The 25,744-nt window shown below is 40.8% G+C and overlaps 1 protein-coding gene across 1 annotated transcript in view; it reads right to left on the reverse strand.

Annotated features, from left to right (window-relative positions):
- The window catches only part of GUCY2F (guanylate cyclase 2F, retinal), an 82,349-nt gene extending 56,811 nt beyond the window's left edge, over positions 1-25,538 (reverse strand). Inside the window, exons 1-4 of the mRNA XM_058535283.1 lie at positions 24,809-25,538; positions 14,754-15,055; positions 3,746-4,100; positions 2,275-2,359 (exon numbers count right to left, since the gene is read on the reverse strand). Of these exons, the coding sequence (XP_058391266.1) occupies positions 2,275-2,359; positions 3,746-4,100; positions 14,754-15,055; positions 24,809-25,538 (1,472 nt within the window). The remainder of the gene's footprint in view (positions 1-2,274; positions 2,360-3,745; positions 4,101-14,753; positions 15,056-24,808) is intronic.
- Between the last annotated feature and the right edge of the window lie 206 nt (positions 25,539-25,744).

Below are 25,744 nucleotides of genomic sequence, written 5' to 3' on the forward strand. Positions count from 1 at the left end.
GCATGAAGCACCATGCAAGTATAAGCGCTCGTTATTATCATTATCATCATTAGTATTACAAAGCATGGGAGAGCTTTATAGAAAGGCGAGGCAATCTTGTTAGGAGTAGCGAGAAAGGAGGAGTTCAAAGAATCCTTTGTTTTGGGGTGGTTGGGTTCTTTGCACGTCTTTCTTTCTGAAAAAACTTAAACAATCAAAACACACAGAAAAGGAAGGAACAGAGAGTCACTCTCCTGCAAGTAATCACCATCTATTACAGAAACTCATCAGCCGCTCAGCTCTTCTGATTGCAGCCGTGGTGGGCAGAGAGGGAGGAAAGCAGCAAAGAGAGGGCATCTTTTGTGCTTTGTTAGCTGAAGAACCAAGGACCAAGTGACTCTGGGAAATGATGTGCCTCTCTCCCATCTCTGAATTTTCTGTGACCACTTGAAGTACCAATTGTCTCAAACTCATTTTCCTCTCCAATCATTTTCCTCTCTAATCATGTCCCTCTCCAATCATTTTCCTCTCCAGTCTTCTCTGCCCTTCAGCCCACAAGCTCCAAACAACTCCCCCCGACAGGATTTTTTTTTCTTTTTTCCTTCCCTTCCCAAGAATTGCAGATTGGGCTCACTCTAAGCCCAAAGAACCAGTCCATTCCATAGGAAAGACCAGTGAGACCAGTCATTTGGAGGAGGGGGGGAGAGTTAACAAGTAACGTAAGCAGCTGAGTGAGTCCATGTTCCACCTTGCCATGGGATGTTTTGCATTGGGTAGCCAGAGCCTATTACTCCTCAAATCTCCCTAGAGGGGGAAGCTTTTTGATTGGATGGCATTTATTTTCACTAAATATCTAATGATGTTAATTAAATACTTTATTCTTTGGCAGCAGCTAAATTAAAGACATTAAATTTTTCTGACATTAAATTCTGAGCAGGGATATATCACAGTCGCAGAAATGTAAAGAAAAACTTCCTTTGAACTAATGTCTTTATCAAGTGTGTTTTAACAATTCATAAGCTACCTACTACTCTGTGTGGCTTTATCAAGTTTCTAATACTGGGGAGATTGGATAATAGTGGTTTTTCACAGCAATGCCAACATATTAAACACTAAGAGTAAAACCTGCAGGATTTCACAGACTCATTAGAATATCAGAGCTGGAAAGGCTGTTAAAAATCGTCTAATCCAATTCCTTCGTTTTACAAATGAGAAAATTCTGGCCAGAAAGGTTTAGTGTCTTGTCCAAACTTACACAGCTACTTAATACATTCTAGACACTTTTTCTTAGAACTCACCAAAATAGCTCCACTCTGTTCCCTACCAAACTCATGTCATATTGTTGTCAAGACCACACTTACAAAGAGATAACCAAGGTGTAGTTTTCAGGGTGGGAAGGGTCAAGTGGGAGGGTTGTGGTTGATTTCATTTTTTACTTTCCTCAAATCATCCTAATATGGGCAGGGGGCAACTGTTAAAATGTAAAGATTATAAGAAAGGGGCGTAATATTAAGCCATCTTCAGCCATTCATGCTTGATCTTGAATTAGTTCATCAGAGTAGTTGGTCACCCATTAAGGGATCTGAGGGAGGAAGATAAAGACTTGATGATAATGATGACGTTGATGATTAGCTAGGATAGCTTTTGTCCAAGGAAAAAGGACAGTAAAAATCTGGAATATGATACCCTGGGAAAAAGGCATGAGTGTCAAAGTAGGATTCTGGGCTCCCAACAGTCAGAGGGGAGTCCCATGTACCTGGGAAGGAGTTGAGATTTACCATTTGTTGAGTACCTACAATGAGTCAGGTATTGTTCCAGGTGCTTTCCTTACTTTAGTTTATTTAATCCTCACTACAATCCTGTCAGTACCATTATTCCTAAATCTTGGATTCTAGCCAAAGTCTGCCTAATTCTTGGAACTTGTTAAAATATCCCAACTCCATTCCCTACCATTTGGGGAAGGAGGTGGTTATAGGACTCTGCCGGTGGAAAAGAGAGCACAGGTAGAGAGTAGACCGGCCCTAAAGTACTAGTTCTCTTATTTCATGATAGTGTTGAGAGCCAGATCTACTCACAGGCAACAATACTGACAACACAGCTGAGGAAGTTATTCTTGGCTTCATGAAAACACTTCACTCTAAATGGGGCCAGTAGGGACGGTAAATCACTATGGAAAAAAGAAAATCAGTGGGTCATGTAATGGGCAATTGTCCTGAAACATGACTTCCTGGAAATCAATATTAACAAGGCTATTATGGGCTTGTATTTTATATACAAAAAGAACAAAAAATGTACCTTATAAAGTAAGCAAATCCATTAATAGACAGCAGGGCTATAAGCAAAGCAAGGCAGACCATCACAGCAAAGGCAGGGTCGATGCCTGCAGAGAGCAAGAAGATGGAGAATGGCATTATCAAGAGAGAGGCTATAAATAAAGAGCACCACAGAGGGACTCCTCATGCTCTCTGGTGACTCTAAAATCAAGCCACATCTACCTAACTTAATTCCATTTTTCTACAACACAGTCTGTCTTGTTGACTTTATGGACACAGAAAGCAATTTCACCGTTCTGAAGCAAAACCACTCACCACTCTGACAATAACAAATCACAAGAATTAAGGCTGACCGGGTATTTCTTTGGAGGAAAAAGTCCACGAATGGAAAACTTTGAGTACTTTAATTTAAGTTGAATGGCAATAGAGTTCTTGAGAATAAATATGTTATCTCACCTATAAAGGGTAAGTATTATGTTGCCTTCATAAAATAAAAGACCTTTTTAATTCACCCAAGCCCGTAGACCTCGTTGAGTTATAGATGAAAAACATAACACTTGTCCTTCAGGAGTGAGTCTAGTTTTGATAATTAGTGTTTTCATCGGGATGTAAATTGGCCTCTGGAAAATCTAAATATTTGGATGGATTACTAAGATTTAAGAAAGAAATGTGTGATGACACAAGTGAAGAGTTAGTTGGGTATGTCACGCTAAAGCAAAATAGAAATAGAAGTCCACTTCAAATAGATGCCTTTGGTTTTAGAAGAGTGTGGTGTACGCTTGCATAGGAATAATATGGATTCTTCCAAAGTTCCCCTCTGGCTCTCAGAGATTTGATGGAGTTTCCCCTCATCCACAAGCTAGAGGAGTTCCATCAGTCAATCAAACTAAGTATTTATTGGATGCCGACTGTGCTAAACGATTGGGGGGCATAAGAATTATTAGCTATGGTCCCTGCCCTCAAGGAGCAGTCTATTTGGGAGAGGGAGACACAATCAATACACAAGAAACAATTGAAAAGCAATTTTGTGCTAACCTGTGAGGTACAGACTTTTAGTTCAATGGGAGTTCAGAGAGGAGAGAGTGTAGATATGGTATTTCTGTGGTGGGACATGATTTGCAGGATTTGGATACATCAAGGGAAGGATACGTGATCTTTCTAGCAGGGGGAAAAAATCACAGTCGTAGCCTACAAAAGACCAAGGAGAAGGCTCATGCCTTCCTCTTAAAGTAACTGCTTTGGGAGTGGGATCCTTTTAAAAACAACTGGAGAGCGGCTTTTAAATTGTGTATGATTATTCAAGGTTGCAAAGGACCTCTCATTGTCCTTATTATTTTAAATTAACTACATAGAGTGCCAAGATGTTTATGTCACCTAAATGCAAATAATCGATTCTGTGAGTGTTCCAATATTAGAATATGCCTTCCCCTAAAGAGGTTCCCTTGTAACCCAAGCTGAGCCAAATTTACTACCAGTGATTTTCCGTTCCTTACCTCCTCGGCAGATCTTCCCATCCGCAAACCAGCATTTTGCATCTGCTCGAGGGGGCCTGCCACCAGGGAAGTGAATGGGGGTCCCTCTGAACTGTAGCAGCTCCGTTTCCACGTCCACAGTGTAAGTACTATGGAGTTCGCATTCTTTCCAGTTGGTGTCCAGGATTACATATTCTGAAATTCCATTTCCATTTGAATCTGTCCTTATCAACTGGTTGAATCCATAGAACTGCATGTTTCTGGAATGCTGAACCAGGCTGGTAGCACTAGCCCGTCCATTTTCTTTCATAGCATTATTCATGGCTTGTGCGATAAAGTAAATTGAATTGTAGATGGTTCCAAACAATGGTGAAACCTATTTTTAAAAATTACAATTATCTTGAGCCATAGTCGCCCTAGAGCAATTTCAGAGTATATTCCAAGCCAGTGTTCATTATTATGGGCTGCACGTCTGAGTGGAGGAGAGCTATGAAGACCCAGAGGAAAAAAACAATTGTTTCGGAGGACTTGCTTGGTTTTTCCCCTGAATTTTTCTGTTTTTCTCCCCCAGGCCTCGCATCTTTAAATATATCAAATATGACAATTTTATGAGCAAACCAAGTCATACACAATATATTTTTATGCTCCTAAGCTAAGAAAGTGATTTAGAGTTATAAAGAGCACTATAAAAGCAAGTATGGAATAGACAAGAGGCACGCAAAGGAAATTTACCAGGTTAATTACTGGTGCATTATGCATGGTAAAATCATTTTGCTGGCACTACTAGAGTGGTAGATGTGTGTGGTAAGACTATAAATAAAAAATGTCTCCAAAGTCCATGTCTGTGCCCTGTCTTAGTCCAAAATGGCATTCTCCTAGACATATGCTCCCCCAGAGAAAGTGAACACTAGAATACAGTTTTAAACACATATCCCCACACATACACATGCAGACATGCATACTGACACATACACACCCACAAATACAGAGCCAAATGTTGTAGTGTATGGAGAATGTGGGTTTCAATCAAGAAACCTTATATCGTTCTGGTGTGCAAAGTGGCAAAGCTTTGGTGAGAAGCCACTGTTAAGCAGTGAGGCTACTACGGTGGACAGCATGACTCTGCCTGCTATACATATGGTCAAAGCAACAGCATTTGTGTACTATGCCTGATGCACTGCTCGCTAACCTTGTAACTTTGTTTTTGGAACAAATCTTGTATCTTTTTTCCAAAAAGGTAGGGAGAAAGAGTGAACGATCCCTCCCTCCTTCCCCCAACACCGGCCATGGCTTCACAATTTTCCGTAACATTTCACTTCTAGGATGGAGTTCAAGAAAGCTATGGTCATACCTTTTTACCAAGCTTCAGGGAAATCTGATACTTGCTACTTTGGTTTCACAAGGTCTAGAAAGCTATCCTCCTGTAACAACCTTCATCTGAACAAAAGGGTTTAAAATTGAGTGAATCATTTTTGTGTTGGAAATACAAGTCAAAATGCAGAGTGGTGTAGCAGCTAGCAAGACACTGCCAAACCTTGTTAACGTAGAGCAGAGGGTTTTCAACCATGGCTGCACACTAGACTTACCCAAGGAGTATCAAAAATATACCAGCAAAATGAGACACTCTAGGTTTGGGACCCAGTAATCACTATTATTAAAAGCTCCCAGGGATTCTAATACACATACAGGGTTTAAAACAACAGTATAGAAGAAAACCCACTGGCCTGTGGTCTGTTCCTAATGCCAGGATCTTGGACAAGTCATTTATCCCCTTTCTCTGTGCTTCAGTTTCTTCCTCTCTAAAATGAGGATATAGAATCATGAATTTTTAAACCTTGGAGATCATCTGGTCTAGCTATCTTAATTTCTAGATAGGAAAGGGAGACCCAGAGAAGTTGATTTGTCAAGTTCACTCACCTACGCATAAAATCAGGACTAGAACCCAGGTCTCCTGTTTCTTGATTGAAATAGATGTTCCCTGTTGTCTTTTCTAGTTCTAAACTATGAAATTTCCCAACTCTTGTTCTAGTCCAGGGACCAAATTTAGCTTGCAGATATTTTTGTTTGGCCTGTATGTGGGTTCTTCTTCATCTCTCTGATCTTTTAACGTTAGGGTGCTTCACAGTTCGGTCTTTGGTCCTCTTCTCTATCTACGCTCACTTCTTTGGTAATCTTTTCTAGTCTCATGGCTTTAAATACCACATCTATGCCATTAATCTCAGATTTATACTTCCAGCTCAGATATCTTTCCTAAATTCCAGACTCATATAGTCAACTGCCTACTTTGATATCTCTATTTGGATGTTAATTTCAACATACTCAAAATTGAACTCCTGATCTTCACCTCAAATCCTCCTGCTCCATCTACAATGAGTCTTCACCATTTTTGTTAAAAGCTACTCCATTCTTCCAGTTCAGGCCAAAAACCTTGTCCCAGATAACCGAGCTAACTAATAGCAGAGCAGAAATCAATACCTCTGTCTCCTGAGTTTTATTCCAATGATCTCCCTTCACCACTCCACCTTAACACACACTGTAGAAATAGGCATGGTGAATGGATGACATATGCTGCCACCAAGGCATCCACACGTAGTTGCCTAGCACACACTGAGGTCCCTTAAGGGGTTTTCACTAACTCCTCCTCCTGACAGTCTCAGATGCTCCATTTAATTGTCTTTAGGATTTCTGCAAGAGCTTGCCTGTTTTCTGCGGCTTTGGTACGTAATGACAATAAGTGAAGGCTGAAAGGTGGAGTAGAAAATCAATAATAGCAAAACAAATGAGTAAAATACCACTGAGCAGCAAGCCCCTGAAAGCAGGGAGAATTCTAGTATTCTGTTTTGAGAAACACAGAGCCTTCTGGATAAGAGACTGCAGCTACCTACAGCCAAAAGCAAAGATTGAAACTCTTAAAAACAATACCCTCACCTCTGAATTGACCCATCCTACAGGGTTGTTAGCTGGCCAGGCTACACTGCCCTTTGTGCTCTCAGATTGACCCCGGTTAGAGCTGACTGACAGCAACTCCCCAAGATAGCTGAAACCTGAAGCTTGCTCTTCAGGATTCTCTAGCCTCCACCACATATCACACACACACACACACACACACACACACATATCACACACACATACACACACACACACGCACATGCACATGCACACACACACAGCCACAAAAGTATGGTAGAGGGACCTGAGCTAAGGGAAAGAGCATAGCTGTATCAACAGCATCCAGTTGCAAAAGTGGGTCTGTCACAATGGCCCACTTTCACTGTGAGGGCTTAGATTTGTTTTCTCAACTAGAACACAAATCTTGTTCTTGTTTCACCCATTGTGCCTTTCAGCAGTGGGAATTGCCCCTTCTCATAAATCAAAGGCACACTCCATTAGCATTGGTCACAAAAGGTCTCTAGTTGCAGCTACTGCAAATAATGAGAAGAAGAAGAGGTAGAGGATGGGACAAGGGATGAAAGGACATTCTCCACAACCCTCTGTCCTGGCTTCTGACTATAGCTCCAAAGAAGCAAGACAGGATTGGCAGGAACTTCTGTCAGACAGATGTCCTTATTCACATCACAGCCCAGAACTGTGAAACCACTGATGACTCAGTCTATTGGTTTTGCCTGCTGCATAGACCTGAACTTGAATGAATGAATGAATTTTGAATAAGTGAATGATAATTGAAACTTATCTTTGTTATTCAGTGACTTTAGCTAGCTCTGCCCTAGGCTTTTGGAGCTTGTATCCAAGAGAACAAGGTCTGGGTCAGGAGCAGTGATATTTGAATTTGTTCAGTTTAATGGTTCATGCTGCTGTTGACTACCATCAGTTCAAATTTACTGTGCTTGAAAGACACAAAACTGGCTTCCAAAGAATTTTGTCCTTGGAAATGTACATTAAAACATACCTGACTTGGACAGCAACACTTGAAGGACAAAATGTCAACATTACTTTTGAACAAAAAGCCAGGCACACATGCAGAGATCAAGAAACCAAAGTGTAATTGAATTCCTGTTATTAAAGGTGGTACCACCAATAATGCATGATCTCAACAGTTGGATTTAGCCAGGAGATGGTCAATAGTCCAATCTGTTTGATATGATACTCATGAACACAATACCTTTATTTTATATAGAATGAGGTACAAAGACAATTGTAGCCACTGTGAGCTGCAGGCAAACATTTCTGACAACCTGTCTGGTAGGCCCCATCCTGGAATGCTCCAGTCCTAACAATATTACCTTTAGCTTAGTATTCCCCTGCCAGGCACCTATATTTAAGGTAATGGAAAACAATAGGTACAAGGAGCTTAAGGTTCCCTGGGCTTGCTGAGAAATTCAGAGGTTTTCCTTTGCTTAGCCAAATAAGGCCACATTTGGAAAAAAATATCCAAAATGTATATTCCAGCAATATGCATTTGTAGTCAATAGAATTTCATTGAAAACAAGCATTGGGAATACAATAAAAGTGAAGAATCCAGGCACTAGAACCTTATTTCAGAAGTCTACTTTGTGCCAAAATATAAAGGTACAAAGTGATAATCCTTGCTCAGTCATCCTGAGACCAAATTAGGAAGTTTGTCACTGGTGTACCACCCCCCAATCTCTTCATTCTGATTTATTGTTCTCTTTTCACAGGTCCTCATAAAGCCCTATCACCTCCTATTTCAGAGGAAAACAATCCAATCAACTCATTCAAATCAAAGTATTAGTCATTTAGTAATGTTACTTTGTTTGAGTAAAGCATTAGACATGAGACATAGTGTAATTTAAAAAAAAAGGCTAATGTGTGGTTAAATGGTCAGGTTTTGACAGCAGGTTTGGGTTGGAATTCTAGCCCTGCCACTTGCCAGCTGTATGACCTTGGGCAAGTTACCTTGAGCCTCAGTTTTTCCATCCATAAAATGGAGATATTAATATCTAATCTGTAGTCTTGGTCTGAGGATTTGATGAGATCATTTATGTAAACTACCTAGTGCAGAGTAATTACTGAATACAGGATAGCTGCTAATGTTTGCATTTCAGAAGAGGAGCACAGGGCTCTGGTAATTTCATCCCGGAAGTGTAGTGTTTAAGTCCCTTGTCCCAGTCTTGAATTTGTAGCCAATAATTAATAGAGTCCCAGGTTTAGACCCAGTGTCCTTAGCACTCTGAAATGGTAAAACTGTTCCCCTTCATTGGGGGAAAGATCTCATTTCTATTTTGTTCTCCATTATATCAACTGCAGAGTGCCGAGCCCATAGTAATAATAAAAATAACAACAACATTAAGAAGAAGAAGAAGAATTAACATTTATTGAGGAATTATTAGGTGCCAGGCAAGCTCTTTATGTGTATTAACTTATTTAATCCTCACAACAACTCCATGAGGTAGGTACTATTATTATTCCCAATTTTAAAATAATGAAAGGAAGACAGAGCTTAAGTAAATTTACAGCAGTCTGCATTCAAAGCCCATGCTCTTAACTACCTTGTTATATCTGAGCTTAATAAATACTTGCTAAATTAATTAATGGACTGTGGTAAACCCACCAATACAAGAATATCATATATACCCTTTTGTAACAACTTTTTTTCTTTATGACTTCCTGATTAAAGATAGTGAAATCAAGCTTTATTCCTTCACTCTCTTCCTCCTGTCAAACATCATTCCCAAACAACAAGGAGAACAAGGAACAGAAACACTAAACCTCCTTTTCTGATGATATCAAGAGAAGTCTGTAACACTGAACCACAGAATATGAAGATGGAAAGCTGCTACAGGAGTAGTAACTGATTTAGCAGAGTGGAGGGTGATTAAACCTAAGTACCTGAAGAAGGGAATATTGGTAAGCAACAAGCAGATTTGCCCCCTGAGAATCCCGGAAATGCTTAGGAATCAGAGGCACCAAGTACTTTAGAACTGGGGGTGAGGCAGAGCACTAAGAGAGGGAGAGCTGTTTGAAGGTCTGTGTAAGGAGCAGTTAGATATCCACCATCCCCACCTCTACTGAGGAGAGCCAGATCTCTGCAGGAAACTGGTTAAATTGATTCAGAGCAACTCCAGAGCTGGGACACTTGACCCAAAGGAAGGTGGGAGTTGGGTGGGGCACAAAGAAGAATGATGAAGTTAAAGTCTTCATGCTTAATGATGAGACTCCCAGTCTCCTTCCCACAACATGGCTCCTGGAAAACTGACAGGATTATGATTCAAAGCTTCTGGGAGAGATAGGGAAGAATGAAAACAGCTTGCATCAAAGGATCAGGAATAAGAATGACATTGGAGTTCTCAACACCAACAGTGGAAATTAGAAGACAATGTGTCATGCCTTTGAAGTGCTGAGGGAAAATGATTTTTAACCTAGATTTATACACTCAAACTATCAGTCAATACCTAAGATAGAATAATGACTTTCAGACACGCAAAATCTCAAAAATTTACCTCCTGTGTACTTTTCTCAGATGCTACTAGAGGATGTGCTCCACTAAAATGAGACAGTAAACTAAGAAAGTGGGAGTCATGAGATTCACGAAACAGTGGATCCAGCACAGCAAAAAGAGAAAGAGAATTTTCAGAGTTATGAAAAGGGAGATCTTAGCATAACAGTCGTGCAGCAGCCTTAGGGAGCAACAAGTTTAGATTGGAATAGGAGGACAGAGAGCCCCAGAAAAAGCAAATGAAATTGATAAGAGATTTAACAGGTTTTACCATGAATATAATTATTTTGAGAGATTCTATACCTGTATCAGACAGTATGTAAAGACAGAAATTCAAATTAAGGTAAACAAATTAAAAAATAAAGCAATTATTAACTCCAGTAAAAATCAAAAGTTACACATGAAATGAATTATTACCATAGTATACCACATGGATCAGCTATGAATGATATTTAGATAAGTATAATATTAAAAATACTAAATATGAATTTTAAAAAATTGTGACATAACTATATTGAAGGTTTGAAGGAGGGTAAAGAAGTATATGAGAGCTAACAATCCTCAACTATAATAGGAAGTCAAAAAATAATGTTCAAAATTGATTAATCAAGAAACCAGTAGCAGTATGGTATTCAGAAACATAGAGCTAAATATGAGAATAAAGAGCTGCAAGACATAAAAGTGGTTGCTTCTGATGAAGCCTAGGGACTGCTTTGTTGTTGATACAAACCTTTTAGCATTTCTCGACTTTAAAAAATATGTATATTCATCACTTTGATAGTTTTTTGTTCATTTATTTTACTTTTCAAAGAAGCAAGTGTATAAATTAAAAGACGTTGCAAACCATTGCTATAGGCAATATAGCCTATACATAGAAATTTCAATTCTACTGGAAGTTATTGGGCAAGGGAGAAATACAACCATCTTATTCACACATTTGTTTACTCATTTAGTATCTGTCACTCTCACCAGCATTTAAGCCCCATGAGAGCAGGAACAAGTGATGTCTAGTAAATGTTTAACAACTACTCTATGAGGAGGAAGAAAGCTCTTATTTGTAGCATTTACCAATTTCTGTGGTGTAAATATTCCCAATGTCTGATCTCAAGCTACCAACACGATGCCACTGAATGCTGAGTTGGGAAAAGAGGCGCACAGTGGGCTTTTGTGAACTGGCTCCAACACACCACTGACAAAAAATCCTTTCCTATCTGGAGTTCACCATAGTGCATAGCACATGGCAGGTGCTCAATAAATAGTTGTTAATCTGTTGACTGAATGGGAAAAAACAACAGGAGCCCAGAGACAAGCAAACATTGAACTACATAATTTGATCTGGGAAAATATGATTTGGAATTCTGAAATTGAAATAATTTTGAAAGCTGGAACTACTGAGAGACTCTCTGCTAGTGATCAGAAAACTTCAAGAGAATAGGAAGCTGAAGTCAGATTGTAATTTAGATGCTAGGACACTATCAACCAATAAGGTCATCCTGGCCCCAAGGGAGAGAAAGTGGAAAGGAAGGTATCTATGAGCCGGGCACTCTGCTAGTCACTTTACACATGTTACTTTGTTTAATCTTCACAGTAATCCTAGATGTCGATCACTAACCCATTTTACAGATGGGAGAACTGAGACTCAAAAAAGCCTAAATAATTTGCCCAAGGACATATAGCTAATAAGAGTGAGAGCTGGGATTTAAACTCAAGTTTGTCTAATTCCTTATCATATGCTCTTTCTCCTATACCAGCTGCCTTCAAAAATACCTTTCAGCAAGGTAATTTAGGAAAAGGGGGGTTTTGTTTATCAGGGATGTGGAGGTAGTTGTCTCACTCTTCTATCGCTCTCTGGTTATGAAGGTATATCCTAGGCACCTGCAAAGTACGGGTGGAAATGCATCCAAACAAGCTTTTTTATAAGCTTTGGAGTCTTTGTTTTAGCTCTCTTTCCTTGTCTAAAGCAGAGTACAGGCTGCCTAGCAACCAAACTAATGGTGTCTTTTTTTTTTTGGCCTTAATTACCTTATGTTTTCCACAAGCTCAAAGAGATTGGATCAAATATTAAAAGTAAAAGGTCTGAGTTTTTTGTATCAAAACATCTGCTCGTATATGTGTACAATACACACACACACACACACACACACACACACAGCTTCCTACTTCCCTCAATCCTGTGATTAAAGGAAAAAGATAACTTAGTCTGTATGTATGTGATGCAATACCATTGGCTAAAAAATATAAAAATTCACCACCTGGTTGCTTGCCTAAAAATATACCAAACAATTGGCTTGAGCAATCATTCTTAGAAATTTGAGGGATTTTTGCAATTCTTGACCAAATTAACCAGTTGTTTTCAGTTAAATGTATGTGTGTGTCTCCTGAAAAAAGACTCATTATCAACATATCAACGGCAATAAAGTTCAAATCTAGCACTGTTAGTATCTCTGCTAGTCACTTTTTTTATTAGAATAAGAATCAGCAAAATCTTTCCTATCAACACTCAGGACAGAAAGAGATAAACAAACCTGAGTTTCATCTGAATCACTTACACAGAGAAGACGTAGTCCACAAGATAAAGAAATAAAGGGTGGGGGCCGGCCCCGTGGCTTAGCGGTTAAGTGTGTGCGCTCCACTACTGGTGGCCCAGGTTCAGATCCCAGGCGCGCACCTACACACTGCTTGTCCAGCCATGCTGAGGCCACATCCCACATACAGCAACTAGAAGGATGTGCAACTATGACATACAACTATCTACTGGGGCTTTGGGGAGAAAAAGGGGAAAAAACAAAAGGAGGAGGATTGGCAATAGATGTTAGCTCAAGGCCAGTCTTCCTCAGCAAAAAGAGGAGGATTGGCATGGATGTTAGCTCAGGGCTGATCTTCCTCAAAAAAAAAAAAAAAGAAAGAAAGGATGAATAAAAAGGAGAATATCATGGAGAACGTGAGTGTTAGACATAATCAGCTGCCTACCTGACAGCCGTCTTCCTTGCTAACAGAATCTCAATTTTGTTCACACTTTTCAAGCAGCCATAGGGTCAGTCATGATGGTCGCATTCCTTTTTCTAAATTATAGGTTTTGGTATGGGTATGGAACATGATTGTGACCAGGAAAGTGTGGGAAGAAGTCTGCTTGAGGAGCTTCTAGGAAAGATTTCCTCACTCTTAAAAAGAGACATGAGAGACATTCCCCGTTTTCGTCTGTAGACAGTACTGTGTGTGACAGACCTGTGTGTGATGTCTGGAACCGTGGCTGCCATCCTGGGACCATGAGAACAACCAGATCACAAGGGCAAGCTAGCATGCTATGGCTTAGAAAGTGGAAAGATGAAAAGAACCTGGTTCATTGATAACATCTTTGAGCTGCTGAATTAACTGACTCTGGAGCTCTCATACCTTCAAATTTTGAAAAAAAAATTACTTGGGCCATTTTGTGTTGAGCTATCTGTTACTTGCAGCCAGAAGCATTATAACTAATACAGTGTGCTAGCAAATGCTAGATCTTTTAGATTTATTTATGCATCATTCTAAATACTTCTGAAAATGACTGCCTTCTACATCTGGCCTCCAATCTATAAAAATCCCCTCTGTATTTTTCTAATCTACCTTGCATCTTCGGCCTCCCTGTTTTCCTCTCATATTCCTTGTTTTCTTTGTAGTTTTCCTCTTTGCTTTTGTCTTTGCTCTCCATTCTTTTGTCTGCGTTCTTCCCCTCCCCACTGCTTTTCCTTCCTCTAACCCTTAAATGGCTGTGATTTGGATCTGAAATATGTTTACATGTACATTCATCTATACATATATAAACATTATTTCTTGTATATTAGAAGGGAAGAATTCTTCCTCGTTCCAAATGATTCCTTTCTTATAGAGATAGCTCTACTAGCAAAAGCCACCTGACCTCTCTTCACACTTTTACTCATTCCTTCCCACAAAGGAGGAGTGAGTTAATTTGATTGGTTAGTTTGGAAGGAGAACTAAGCATGTGTAGCCCAGCCCCTCCTAACTTCTTTCTCTTGGGAGTGAGCTACCTATAGGGAGCAAGCACTCCGCTATGCTCCTCCAGGCTTTACATTTTACAAAGGGCATGCCCTCATGGGGCAGGAATATGGTGGTCCAGCAATGCTGGTGACTAGATGGAGAAGTCTGATTAATCCTCAGATTCAGTATTGGAAAGCTCAAATGCCTGCAGACTGAAGCCACATTCTCCAATACCAGCTTTATCAATAATAAAGGTAATGTCTTCTTCTATACCAGCTCTCCTGTCTTCTTGTTGAATTGGTTTAGAACTTGGGTCAGAAACAAGACTTCTTTTTACTAGGCCCCCTTGAACAGCACTAGTATATATTAAAGTTTTATTTCCCTGTTCTTAAATATATTTTATTTATTCTTCACGTTTGTATGCTCTCATTGTGGGTTGCTTGAAGATGAAAAAAATTCTCCAACAATGTGTCTTTGTTTTATACATGTTTTCTGTAAACAAAAGGTGTTTTTAATTTGTGTGTGGTTGCCTGCTATTGATTGGGTTTCCTATGGAATAGAGGCGCTTGATAGGAAAAATATTTACCTTCCTGATTTTTGAGGTTTTCTGCTCATGATAACTTGTGAATCTGCACTTACTTGATCTGACTCGAGCTTCTCTGGAATTTCACCTCTAGCTGCTGCCTCTGTAAAGACTTGATAGAAGGTCTTTTCTTGGGACTCCACTGTAATGGTCAACACAGCATCATAGGCTTCCCGGAGTTTTGAGTTATTCCTCAGGACCTGGTAGGGAGTATGCTTATAAGGTAAACTGTAGAGCAGGGCGTCATAAGGAACAAAGACATAGGTTCCATCAGTCATTTTCAGATCATGAGCCCATTCCAAGAGATGCGTCTGAGTCTCTCCCCCAATCAAGGCCGAATGCATACACATGATGATTACTGAAACCAACAAAGCAGGGAGGTTATGGCAGCAACATGTTAGTAAAATATAGTATCAAAAACCACAGATTGGGAGAAATAAATAAATCTATTATAACCAATTTGTAAATGATTTCTATCTTATGCCTCCAAGATGAGCAAGATGTTGAAGCCCTGAGCTGAGGCTGAGGTGTGTATCAGGGTCTCTGGATCAGGCATACGGACAAGACAGATATGTCTACAGGCTACAGAAACTAATACTAGACAGGAACAAGAACAAATATAGCAAATGAGAGGTAGCATAATGAAGAGGCTTTGGGGTTGGAAGACCTAGGTTTATATCCTAACATCACCAGTTATTAGCTGTATACTCTTAGGTAAATTACTTAACTTCTCTCTGCCTCATTCATAAAATGGAAATCATAAACATGTGCTTCATGGAGGGTAGTGATGACTGAAGGAGCAATTCACATAATGGGCTTAGCACACAGAAATCAATAAATAGTAGCTATTATTATACCTAAGAATTAGAAGGCTGGGAGAAGATGGGAGATATTCCCACAGCCAGTGTTGCTTTTTATTGCCCACTTATTACAAACATACATTCCAATAGATTTTGACCCACTGTCCACACCCTTACCAAGGCCATTATAGACAATGAGTGGCACTAACTCACACTCACCTATAAATGTTACTAATATTATGGGCAATGTGTTCAACTTTTAAAAACCTAACTTTCCTATAATTGGAATTACTTTGCACTCAATTTAATTCTTCCCAGACTTATGAAACTATGTTGTTTGGCAAGGCTATGCTAGAATAGAATGGATTAGAGGAGGCCACGGTTGAAGAATGGCAGCTAGATCATGAGACTGAAAGTCTTATATCCAATTTCGCCCTTGGCATGCTAAATGTGTTTAGTTTAAGCCCACTTGTGCTTCAGTGCCCACATCTTTAAAATGTAGATTCCAATGCATTTCACAGGTACATTGAGTAGTTTAATTAGACAATGCTTGGCAAGTATTCTGAGCTTCTTGAAGAAAGGCAAAGGTCCTATTGACATTGGTAAATATTAATTATGCATGCTTACGCAGAACCTTTAATCTCAGGGACTAAGTATACTTAACTACATTAGGTGACTGGTCTTTGGCATTTACATATTGCTTCATCTATTTTCAGAAACCTTCTTTCACTTGTTAAATACCCCAAGAAAGTTTCCCTTTTGAGCAAGAGCTGTACCCTTCATTTTTTTAAAAGATGTAACTAGCAAGTTATGAAGTTGATTTAAACACATCTCTCTCACACACACACACAGACGCACACTCACCATAACTTGAGTTTTCAAGTGACCATTAGTTCCTTCAATATAATTATCCTAAGAGGTTCTACATGTATTCTGATGTTCAAACCTTCCTTTCAATACTCTAGGGATATCTTTGGAGCTAGTTCATGAGCCACATGAGGAAATCAACCTCCGTTGCTCATAATCACATATGGTATAATGGGAAAATGGGGTGCCAGAGAGGTTTCACAAGGCAAAGGTTGGATTTAGAAAGAGAAACTAGAACCAAAGGCCTCCAACTCCCTACATTTGGCTATACCATTAAACATGAATCAGTTTGTTCATATTAGTCAATTAACAGGTCCATTGAGGAGAAAAAAATGAGTTAAGTCAGGTGCTTCAGTAGTTGGCCAGTTCATCCAACAGTGTCCTTGGCAAGTAGGTCAGTATTGGCATCTTTCTTCTACAAAAACAGAGATGAGATGACTTGACCAAGGTTACCCAATAGAGATAAAACTCCATTTAATTTACTTAAAGGAATATTAAAATCACTTCATTGGATGGAAAATGTTAAATAGAACTAAGTGCTTTGTGTTGATTGAAATACAGCAAACACTTTAACATACGCTATGTGTAGTGGGTGCTGGGGTGTGCCACCCAGATGTACCCTTTAGGACTGAAGCACTCATTCTCCTAGCTGCTGGAGGTGTTAGGAGATGATAGCTGATGCTGCTCCGGGAATTACCCTTAGCTGAAAAGAGCCACCTTTCCCAAGGGGCATCCTCTCAGTAGTGTGCTAGAGCTGGCTTGTGCTGGTTCACAAGAGTCTATGGTTAAATTTTCAAAGACTTTGTGAGCTAGTTAATGTCATACTGGTAGCATGAAATTGGGCATGGTGGGAGTGATTATACCATGGAAATCAGCAAATGCTACAAACCAGGGCTTTTTTACCCCCCTAGAAGGGCTGGCTGTTAAATAATTATTATCACACTGCACTCCTTTCTCTGCGTCAGCCTGTACCCAATGACTGGTCAACATGGGAGTACAAAAGCCAAGACTCCTTACCTCAATTCTGGACAACTGGGAAGGGCCATCCCAGCTCCAAAGCTCCGTTGGGACTGGCTGAGGCCTTTGTTGTAATTGTATGACGTGCAATTCTTCTTTCTGCCCAGTCCTACTGCCTTCTCTCCCTCACAGGTGTTGTCCTTAAAAACATTCTCCCAATAAGCTTCCTGCACACAAATCTCCATCTGACAGACTTTTTTCCAGAGCACCAACTTGCAACACTAGTTTAGAGCCCCACTGTACCCTGAACTGACTCCTATCATGGCACTTACAAGATTTATTGTCCTTGTTTATTTATGCCTCTACTACGAAACTGTGAGCTCCCTGAGGTCAAGGACTGTGTCTTGTTTGTCATCATATCCTGGTACTTATTATGTACCCAATGAGCATTGTTTAGATGCATGTTTGAAAATTTCAGAAAGAGAGGTTGTGTGCTTGGGTATTTTTTGTTGGTTCCTTGAGCTATGAGACATAGGCATATTTGAATTATAGTACGGAAGAACAATTTGAAGTGATATTTGCTAGGCAGGTAGATACTACCATGCCTGTCTTTAATGCTTAGTGTCATTAACTATGCTCAAAACTTTACCCTCAACCTCAATCTCTCCTCTTAATTTTCCTTTCATTGACCCATACGGAGGACATTTTAGACAAAGAGTCAGAATTTTTATAACTGAAAAGACCCTTTGAGACCATCTCGCCCCTCTCCCTACCCCATTATTTTATACATCAGGAAATGGAAGTCTCAAGAGGGAATGTCACAGGCCCCTCTATTTTTGGCATGGCAAGATCTTGCCATTGAACACGATTAAAGTAGAAAGCATAAATACTAAATTCAAACAGCATCTTAATTTAATAGATTGAATGGTTTATGAACAGGGATTTGTGGATGCATCTGCTCTACATGATGATTTTACTAAATAGCTTTATTATCTCAAAATTAAATTCATTAAAATGGGATTTTACCTGTAAGTTGTTGTCAGGAAAGGATTAGTGGACAGAAACCTTAAATCCTAGACAAGGCCTGGGTCAACAGGTGATCATTGAATAATACTGATTTGTAAGTTTCCATCCTGATTGTTAACAGTCAAGCCACTCTATATCCAAAACAAGGACCATCTCACCAGGATATGATATTAGGACTTTCTCTGAGCTACCTTAGCCCCACTGAAGCTGTCTAGCAGCTATGTCTTCATACTGTGGTACCCACTATGGCAGGCTGTCCAGGACCCTCTCTTTAGCTAGCAGGAGGAAATGTCATGAAACTCTAGGAGAAGTCAATTACTAAGTCGCTCAACTCCTACTTCTCTTCCTATATAGTCATGCATTGCTTAATGACGAAGATGCATTCTGAGAAACGCGTCATTAGGCGATTTTGTCGTTGTGCGAACCTCATAGAGTATACTTACACAAACCTAAATGGTATAGCCTACTACACACCTAGCCTATATGGTACTGATCTTATGGTACCACTGCTGTATATGCAGTCCATTGTTGACTGAAACGGCCTTATGCAGCTCATAACTGTATTGAAGTAGCCTGTCTAATATTTCCTTGACATAAAGGAAATATGTTTCTCAGAAGGCAAAGTTTGCTTTTTTATTTGTTGCAGATTACTGGCTATGGAGTCCTCAGTAGAGAAAATCGGACCCAGTCTCACACCTTGTGAGGGGGGAATGGTTCTACTAGCTTGTGCTGAAGAAGTCCTTAGGAGTCATATTCATACTGTGAGCCCACAATATTGCTCCCAATCCACAAAAAAAACCCATTCTATTCTCCTTGCTCTTCATTTTAACCCTTTTGTAACATTTTCTACGACTAACATTCATTTTAACCTATTTCATTTTAATAAATGCTGAGAGAGAAAGGAGGGTAGGCAGGCCAGTGGAGGAGGAGGGTATACAGCGTGATTTATCCCCAGTCTCACATTCCCCCAGGATTCACCCCATCAGGCCATACTGCAAAAGAAGTAGATTCATACTCTCTTCCTCTCAGTTTTCCCCCACCCAGTCTATAAAATGGATACATAAGAAGAGGGTGGGAGGCTCTAAAATCTACATGTTTCCCAGCCCCTGCAAGTGTAATTCAGTGCAGGAGGCCCTCAAAGCACACTTTAAGAACACTGCACTAGACAATGTGTGGCTGTTTCTATCGGCTGAGGACACCCCACACATTTTCACCTTAAGTCCTGAGACCACCACTCACTTAGCTGCCACCAGTGTTGAATCATGCCAAGTAGCTCAGCATGATGTCAGACGCATATTACATTCAATAGCCATTCCATCTGCATCAGATCATGTTTTTTCATACCCAATAAAACTGATATTGCAAGTGCATTTATTGCCTTGGCATTGCTGCCCAACTTGAGATAAGTTTTTAATATTTCTCCACACTTTGCAACATGTTTTCTTCAACTTTTCCTAAACTGCTATACAAATAAGGCTTCGTAAAGGAAGCCTAGATGTTTAAAGATTTCCTCTTGTGCTGGATCTTCAATAATTTTATCATTACTGATAGTGGACCCATTCACGAGAGCAAGTTGTCCTTTCAACACTTACATTTACTTATATTTATCTATACCAAATTCTATACCAAATTCCCCATCAGCACTGAGGCTCTTGGCCATAGTCTTATCAGTATCACTGTTGTAGGAAAAGAGGGCTGATACCTGGTACCTTGAGGCACTTAAGAATTTCATCAGTGGGCCCAAAAGTTAAGAAAGAAAAATGGAAGAGCTGAATTATACACCATACATGGAACACAGGATCTCAAGTGAGCATGCTTTATAGGGGCATACTCCAAGAGGACAGAAGGCCGTAGAGCATAAGTCTTTCATTAGACCAGTGGTTCTCAAAGTGTGGTCCCTGGACCAGCAGCATCAGCACCACTGTGAACTGATTAGAAATGCAAATTCTAGGCACCTACCCTGGCCCTCTTGAATCAGAAACTCTGGAGGGGGGACCCAGAAATCTGTGTTTTTGCAAGTCCTCCAGAGGATTCTTGTACACACCCATGTTTGAGAGGCACTGCTTTCAACCTACCTGAATGTATATCCTAGCTTTCCCATTCACTAGCTATGACATTAGGCAAGTTATTTAACCTCTCTTAGCCTAAGAAGTCTCATCAGTAAAGTGCATTAAATAATAATTGGCCTTACTATGTAGGAATGTTGCAAGAATTGAATGAGATAGTCCATACAAAGTCCTTGCAAAATGACTATCACATAACAAACTCTCAATAAATATTAGCTATTATCACTGTTGTTATTATTATTGGGTTTTTTTATTTACAATAATCTTCAACAGATGGGAAGAGGCTAGCCAGGTCCCTGGCAATAAGATAGCAATAAGGTATATAATTTTGGAAGAACAAGAGGCCATTCTGACTGTGTCCTATTTACTGAACATCATATTGTAATGTAGCATTCCCAATTTGGAAAGATTTAAAGGAATCGCCAAATTGTTCAACAACCTGGTAAGCCCAAATTGAAAAGGATTTCCCAATCAGCCAAGCATTGATAGGCAAAAAGGTGAGGAGAAGGGAGGAGGGCTTGAAATAGCCATTTGAAAAGTTCTCTAAAGAGCTTTTTAGCGGGGCCTCCTGCTAGCCTTTGTGAAAATTAGCAAAAGAACCTCTTCTGGGTAATTGCAATCCCACAGGTGCTCTGCCTGATGAGTGGACACTCTTTTGTGCCATTGGATCAAAACCTCCATCAGGGCTCACGCTGTAAGGAGCAGTGAGTGAACAGGATTTTGGCCCTCATGCCCACTCAGCTTGATTCCCTTGCGCAGGACACAACCTACATAACCACACACAACAGCCCTGACCATAAACTGAGGCCTTTGTCTTTGATTAATATCTCTCCTACTTGATTTTGTCAGAAACAAAGATAATTGGTAATTGTGCCTGAAGCTTAAAGGAAATGAGCTGAGAATCTGGGAGAAGGTGAATCTCCCCTTCTTGGGGACTTCATTTACCCCATTCTTTGGTGTTAATAATGCCTACACCTACCTACTTGTTATGTGAGACTCACAGGTGTGGTAAAACTTGAAAGAAAATACTAATCTCCTGGGTAATCCTGAGGATTAAATTAGATTATCTATATGCAAATACCTTGTAAACTGTAGAGAGCTGTTCACATGTAAAGTGGTATTATGGTTGCTTTCATTGTCTCTATGACAACATCTAATAACACCCCTCCTGTTTCCCCTCACGGGAGCCCACAACTATTATTATTGTTATCATCATCTTTACTATTAAATTTTATCATTGTCTTGGTATTGTGTAAGCACAGTTTAGACCTGTCTCTGAGAAAGACACTTCTTCTGACTCCAGGAAGGTGCCAGTGATATTTCCTAATTGGCAACATAAATGTACAAGAAAGAGAAGTGGCATACCAGCCAGTAGTAGGCTTGCTTTCTCTCCCCTTCCTTCCCTCCCCTTCCACCACTATCCCTCATTACCACCACTACATGGGGCTGTGATCCCTGTTATTGTGAGTAGATCAGACAAAACCAATCTTCCAACTATTTCTATTACTTACAAATATTGCCAGGCCTCTCCAAATGAAGGGATCCTTTTCCACTGTATTTTACAAAAGGTCCTTCTCTGAAGGTTTGCGTGGGGGTTCACAGTGTTAAGAAGTAGCCTCATATCCAAGACTCATATCCATTCAAACAAAGAAGAGGCCACGCCCTGCCTTCCTCAGCCCTTCTCAGTTGAGGTCACACAAAAAACTTGGTGCCTTTTCAGTCAAGATAGATAACAGCTAAGAATACTTTAACAATCTCAGTCCTACCAGGTGAAAGGGGCTAGAAAATCAGCTAGAGATCTGATCTGGTATATGCTGTGCCTGGTGTGTTGTAACCTTCCTCACTGCTTTCTTGGCCCAATCCACACTCATTGGCTTCTGATTCTGTTTCTCATTAGATCTCCCATTTTCTGATGGGACCAGAGATGTGCCCTGAACCCCAGGCCACTTGACTAAAGTCCTGATACTCTATTTATGTTCATCCTCTGGATCCTGCTTCTCATGCTCCCACTGGCTGGCACACTGCTGTCAATGGATGACAAGTGGATGACAAGCCTATCTTACTTTAAGACTCACTCCCCTTCCACAACTCCTACTGTCACATCCCACCCACCACTTGGCACGCCCTCAGACACCAACAACTGGCTGCACCAAGAGTGAGTACCACACACTCCTTTGGACACTGCACACTGAGCTGTCAGAGGTCATAATCAGGCCACAGCCCAACCGATGGCTCTGTTTCCCTGGCTCCCCTGCCATCCACATTCTGACTCATGTCGCTGAGGCCCCAGCATGCCTCATCTGAGTCTGCCTATGTTTTGTCAGAAACCAGAAGCAAAGTCCTGGAGTGCAGAGCTTTGAGTCTGCACTCTTTCTGAGTCCCTACTTCACTTCCTCTTGCTATCCTCCCTACCCAGGGTCTTCCTTTGCTCCATAACCTCATACCTTCCTCTGTAGGCTTTTTCCCCCCCAATCTTAAAATTTCCATTCCCTTAGTGGGCTGATCCATACTGTTATAAAGAAAACAATCTGATTAAACAAAGTCATATTAAGACAACAATGACTAGTAACTTAAAGTAAGGAACATTTACTTGCATTTTCATTAACTTAAAGCAGTGGTTCTCGATTCTGGCTGCTTTTCATAAGCACCTGGGAAGCTGTTTAAAATATCTTTGCTGGGGCCCCAACTGCAGACCATCAGACTCTCTGGAGGTGTCATTCTGGCACCAATCATTTTGAAAAGATGTCCAGGTAATTCTAGTGTGCAGGCAGAGTGAGAACCACTGACCTACAGAAATGAATCTCTAATAGTAGGGCAATAATGTGTACATTTGCTACCTCCCCGCCTCAAAGGAGTTGTGGGTGGTGAGCACTCAATCCTAACTTCTCTCAGTCTGACAGCCCAAAGAGCTTCAGGGCCTGGATTTATTTAACATTTCATGGTAGAGGCCAAAATGTCATTTCAAATAGTATACTATTTAGAATGGGTGGGATGTGAAACACTCATGGAATGTAAACTTGCAGGAGACACCGGGCTTCATGAAGATTTGTAACATATTATAAAATTATGATATTAAATATGTTAGCCTGTTTCTGGCATGACTCTTCCCTGGAAATGGTTTTATATCTTTAAAAACAATTCTGTGCTCTGCTTTGAGAGTATCATGCTCTATTATGAAGTAATCAGAGCCACACTGCTTAACATTACGTAGGATCTTGTAGACTGGGGTTGGAAGCAGACTACTGTAGTTCCTGGAACTAAAAATTCTTGCCCTCATCCTCCCATAATGATCATAATTAAGGCCCAATATTGGAGACACTTGAAACTTAAAATGGGCTTCTGTGTATAAGCCAGGGCTAAGCTGGACCATTCTCTAACAAGCCCATTGTTATGTTAAGGAAATGACTGGGACCAGAACTAATCCTAGAAGTAATCAGTTTGACAAGTAGTTTCTGAGCTATCTGTCCTAAAGTGGTGGACTGGCTGCGATGGGGGAATGAGCAGTGTTCCTACAAATTGCTGCCACCTTCCAGAAAAGAGTAAAGTGGAGATTAAAAAATTGGAATAGAAAAGAATCAAAACCAAGTGTCACGAGGGCTTGCAATAAGTGTAAATAAAAGACATCTGATTCAAGAGGACCAGGAAGGGCCCCTCCTCCCCAAAATGCACCCAACTCGCCCTGGTGATGGTAGCTTCAGTGGGTCAATCCTTTGCTTCACACCTTGTCCATCGTCTCTGCAAGAATCATCTTTGAACACAAAACTTCCCTTGGAAGGGGAAAGGTAAAAATTTAGGCAGTCTTCTCATTTCAGTATGCTTTCATTTATCAGCTAGGTCCCTCCATATCAGCTAGTTGTGTGCTGCAGAGAGAGAAGCCCTGCTTTTGGGGGCCAGAGGAGAGAAGGGGGATGTGCATTTTGGAGTTCAGAGAAGACAGGTTGTAAGTGAGATGCGATGACACAAGGGCACTGGGCACCTATGAGGGAAAGTACCCAGAAATGAGTCCAAGGTAAATCTCCCTTCAGTGACTAGGACAGACAAACATGGAGCCATAAGAACACCCCTCTTTGGCTGATGGGAAACTACCAGGGTCCTAAGGGCATAGAAGGTGTGTAGCCAAAGTTGCTCTTGATGCTATTGTTCCCCACCCAGGCGCTGAGAGCAGGCGCCGGCATCCAAGGGTATTTTAACCACAGAGTTGTTTGTATCTTTATTCAGTTCATAAAATAGGCTCTGTTGAAGCAGGACAGTCTTGGGGCCTGAGTGTGAGTGAAACAGGGCAAATGCATGAATACTACTGTGCTATCCTAGGGTGTGAGGGTAGGAAACCTTTTGGAAATTGTAATATCTTCGACTGAAGCCATCTTTAAACCTCAGCCACGAGAAAGCACTCACTGCGAATTCTGTCTGCCTGGCGAATCTGCTGGAGAGCTTCCCGAATGCTTTGGCCGTCTTGTCCTGTGGTCAGGACGACCCCTACAGGTAGGCCGCGGCTCCGAAGAGCACTGGCAACTCGATTGGCTGTGTGTACCCAAATGTCTTCATCTGAGGAAATGACTCCAGCATGAGCCCACTGGAAATATTTCATGACAGTTACCAGCACCCGGATGGCAGAAGGGAGTGTCCGAGAAAAGGTCGGGTAGCTCTTTTTATTGTCCAATTCATAATTCACACAAGCCCAAGAGAAAATCCCTTTGTCCCAGCTGTTTCCCAGGAGCGAGGCTGCCTCACAGTAGCCAGGGTTGGCAGGTCCAATAAATACTGAGGCCATCTGGTGGTGGGAAATGAAACTGGAAAGGGCCCTGGAAGTCTGGCAGTCTTCATTGAGAATCACATATTCAAAAGAGTAACTCAAGTCAAACGATGGGTCCCTGTTGATCCGCTCAATGGCTAATCGAGCAGCAACCTCAGGTAGGGCCTTTGAGAACAACAGATCACAAGTCCAAGGGCCCACTACCCCTATCCTGTAGGGGGGTGCCCTCACCTGCTGCAGGAGGGACGTGAGGGCCAGGAGGCACAAGTACCACAGAAACTTGAAGGATGCAAGGCCATGGTGTCCTTGCTGTCTTCTGGGAGCCGCAAACCAGAGCATAAGGTGAAAGAAAGGCCCGAGTCCCAAAAACATAGCCCTCCTGCTTCCAGCAGGCTAATGAAGAGATACTGGAAGGTTATTCTGCTGTCCTGAGATGGACAGTGGTGTTTCCAAATGCCTGTCAATCAGAGAAAAAGAGGTGTTACTCACATTATTCCTGAAGCTTCTGGAAATATTGGTTAGGAAAGAATGGCAAAGGAATGGCAGTCCCCAAACTGAAAGTTTCTTTCCTCCACCCT

This window comes from Diceros bicornis, chromosome X, assembly GCF_020826845.1.
Source record: "Diceros bicornis minor isolate mBicDic1 chromosome X, mDicBic1.mat.cur, whole genome shotgun sequence".
Lineage (NCBI taxonomy): Eukaryota > Metazoa > Chordata > Mammalia > Perissodactyla > Rhinocerotidae > Diceros > Diceros bicornis.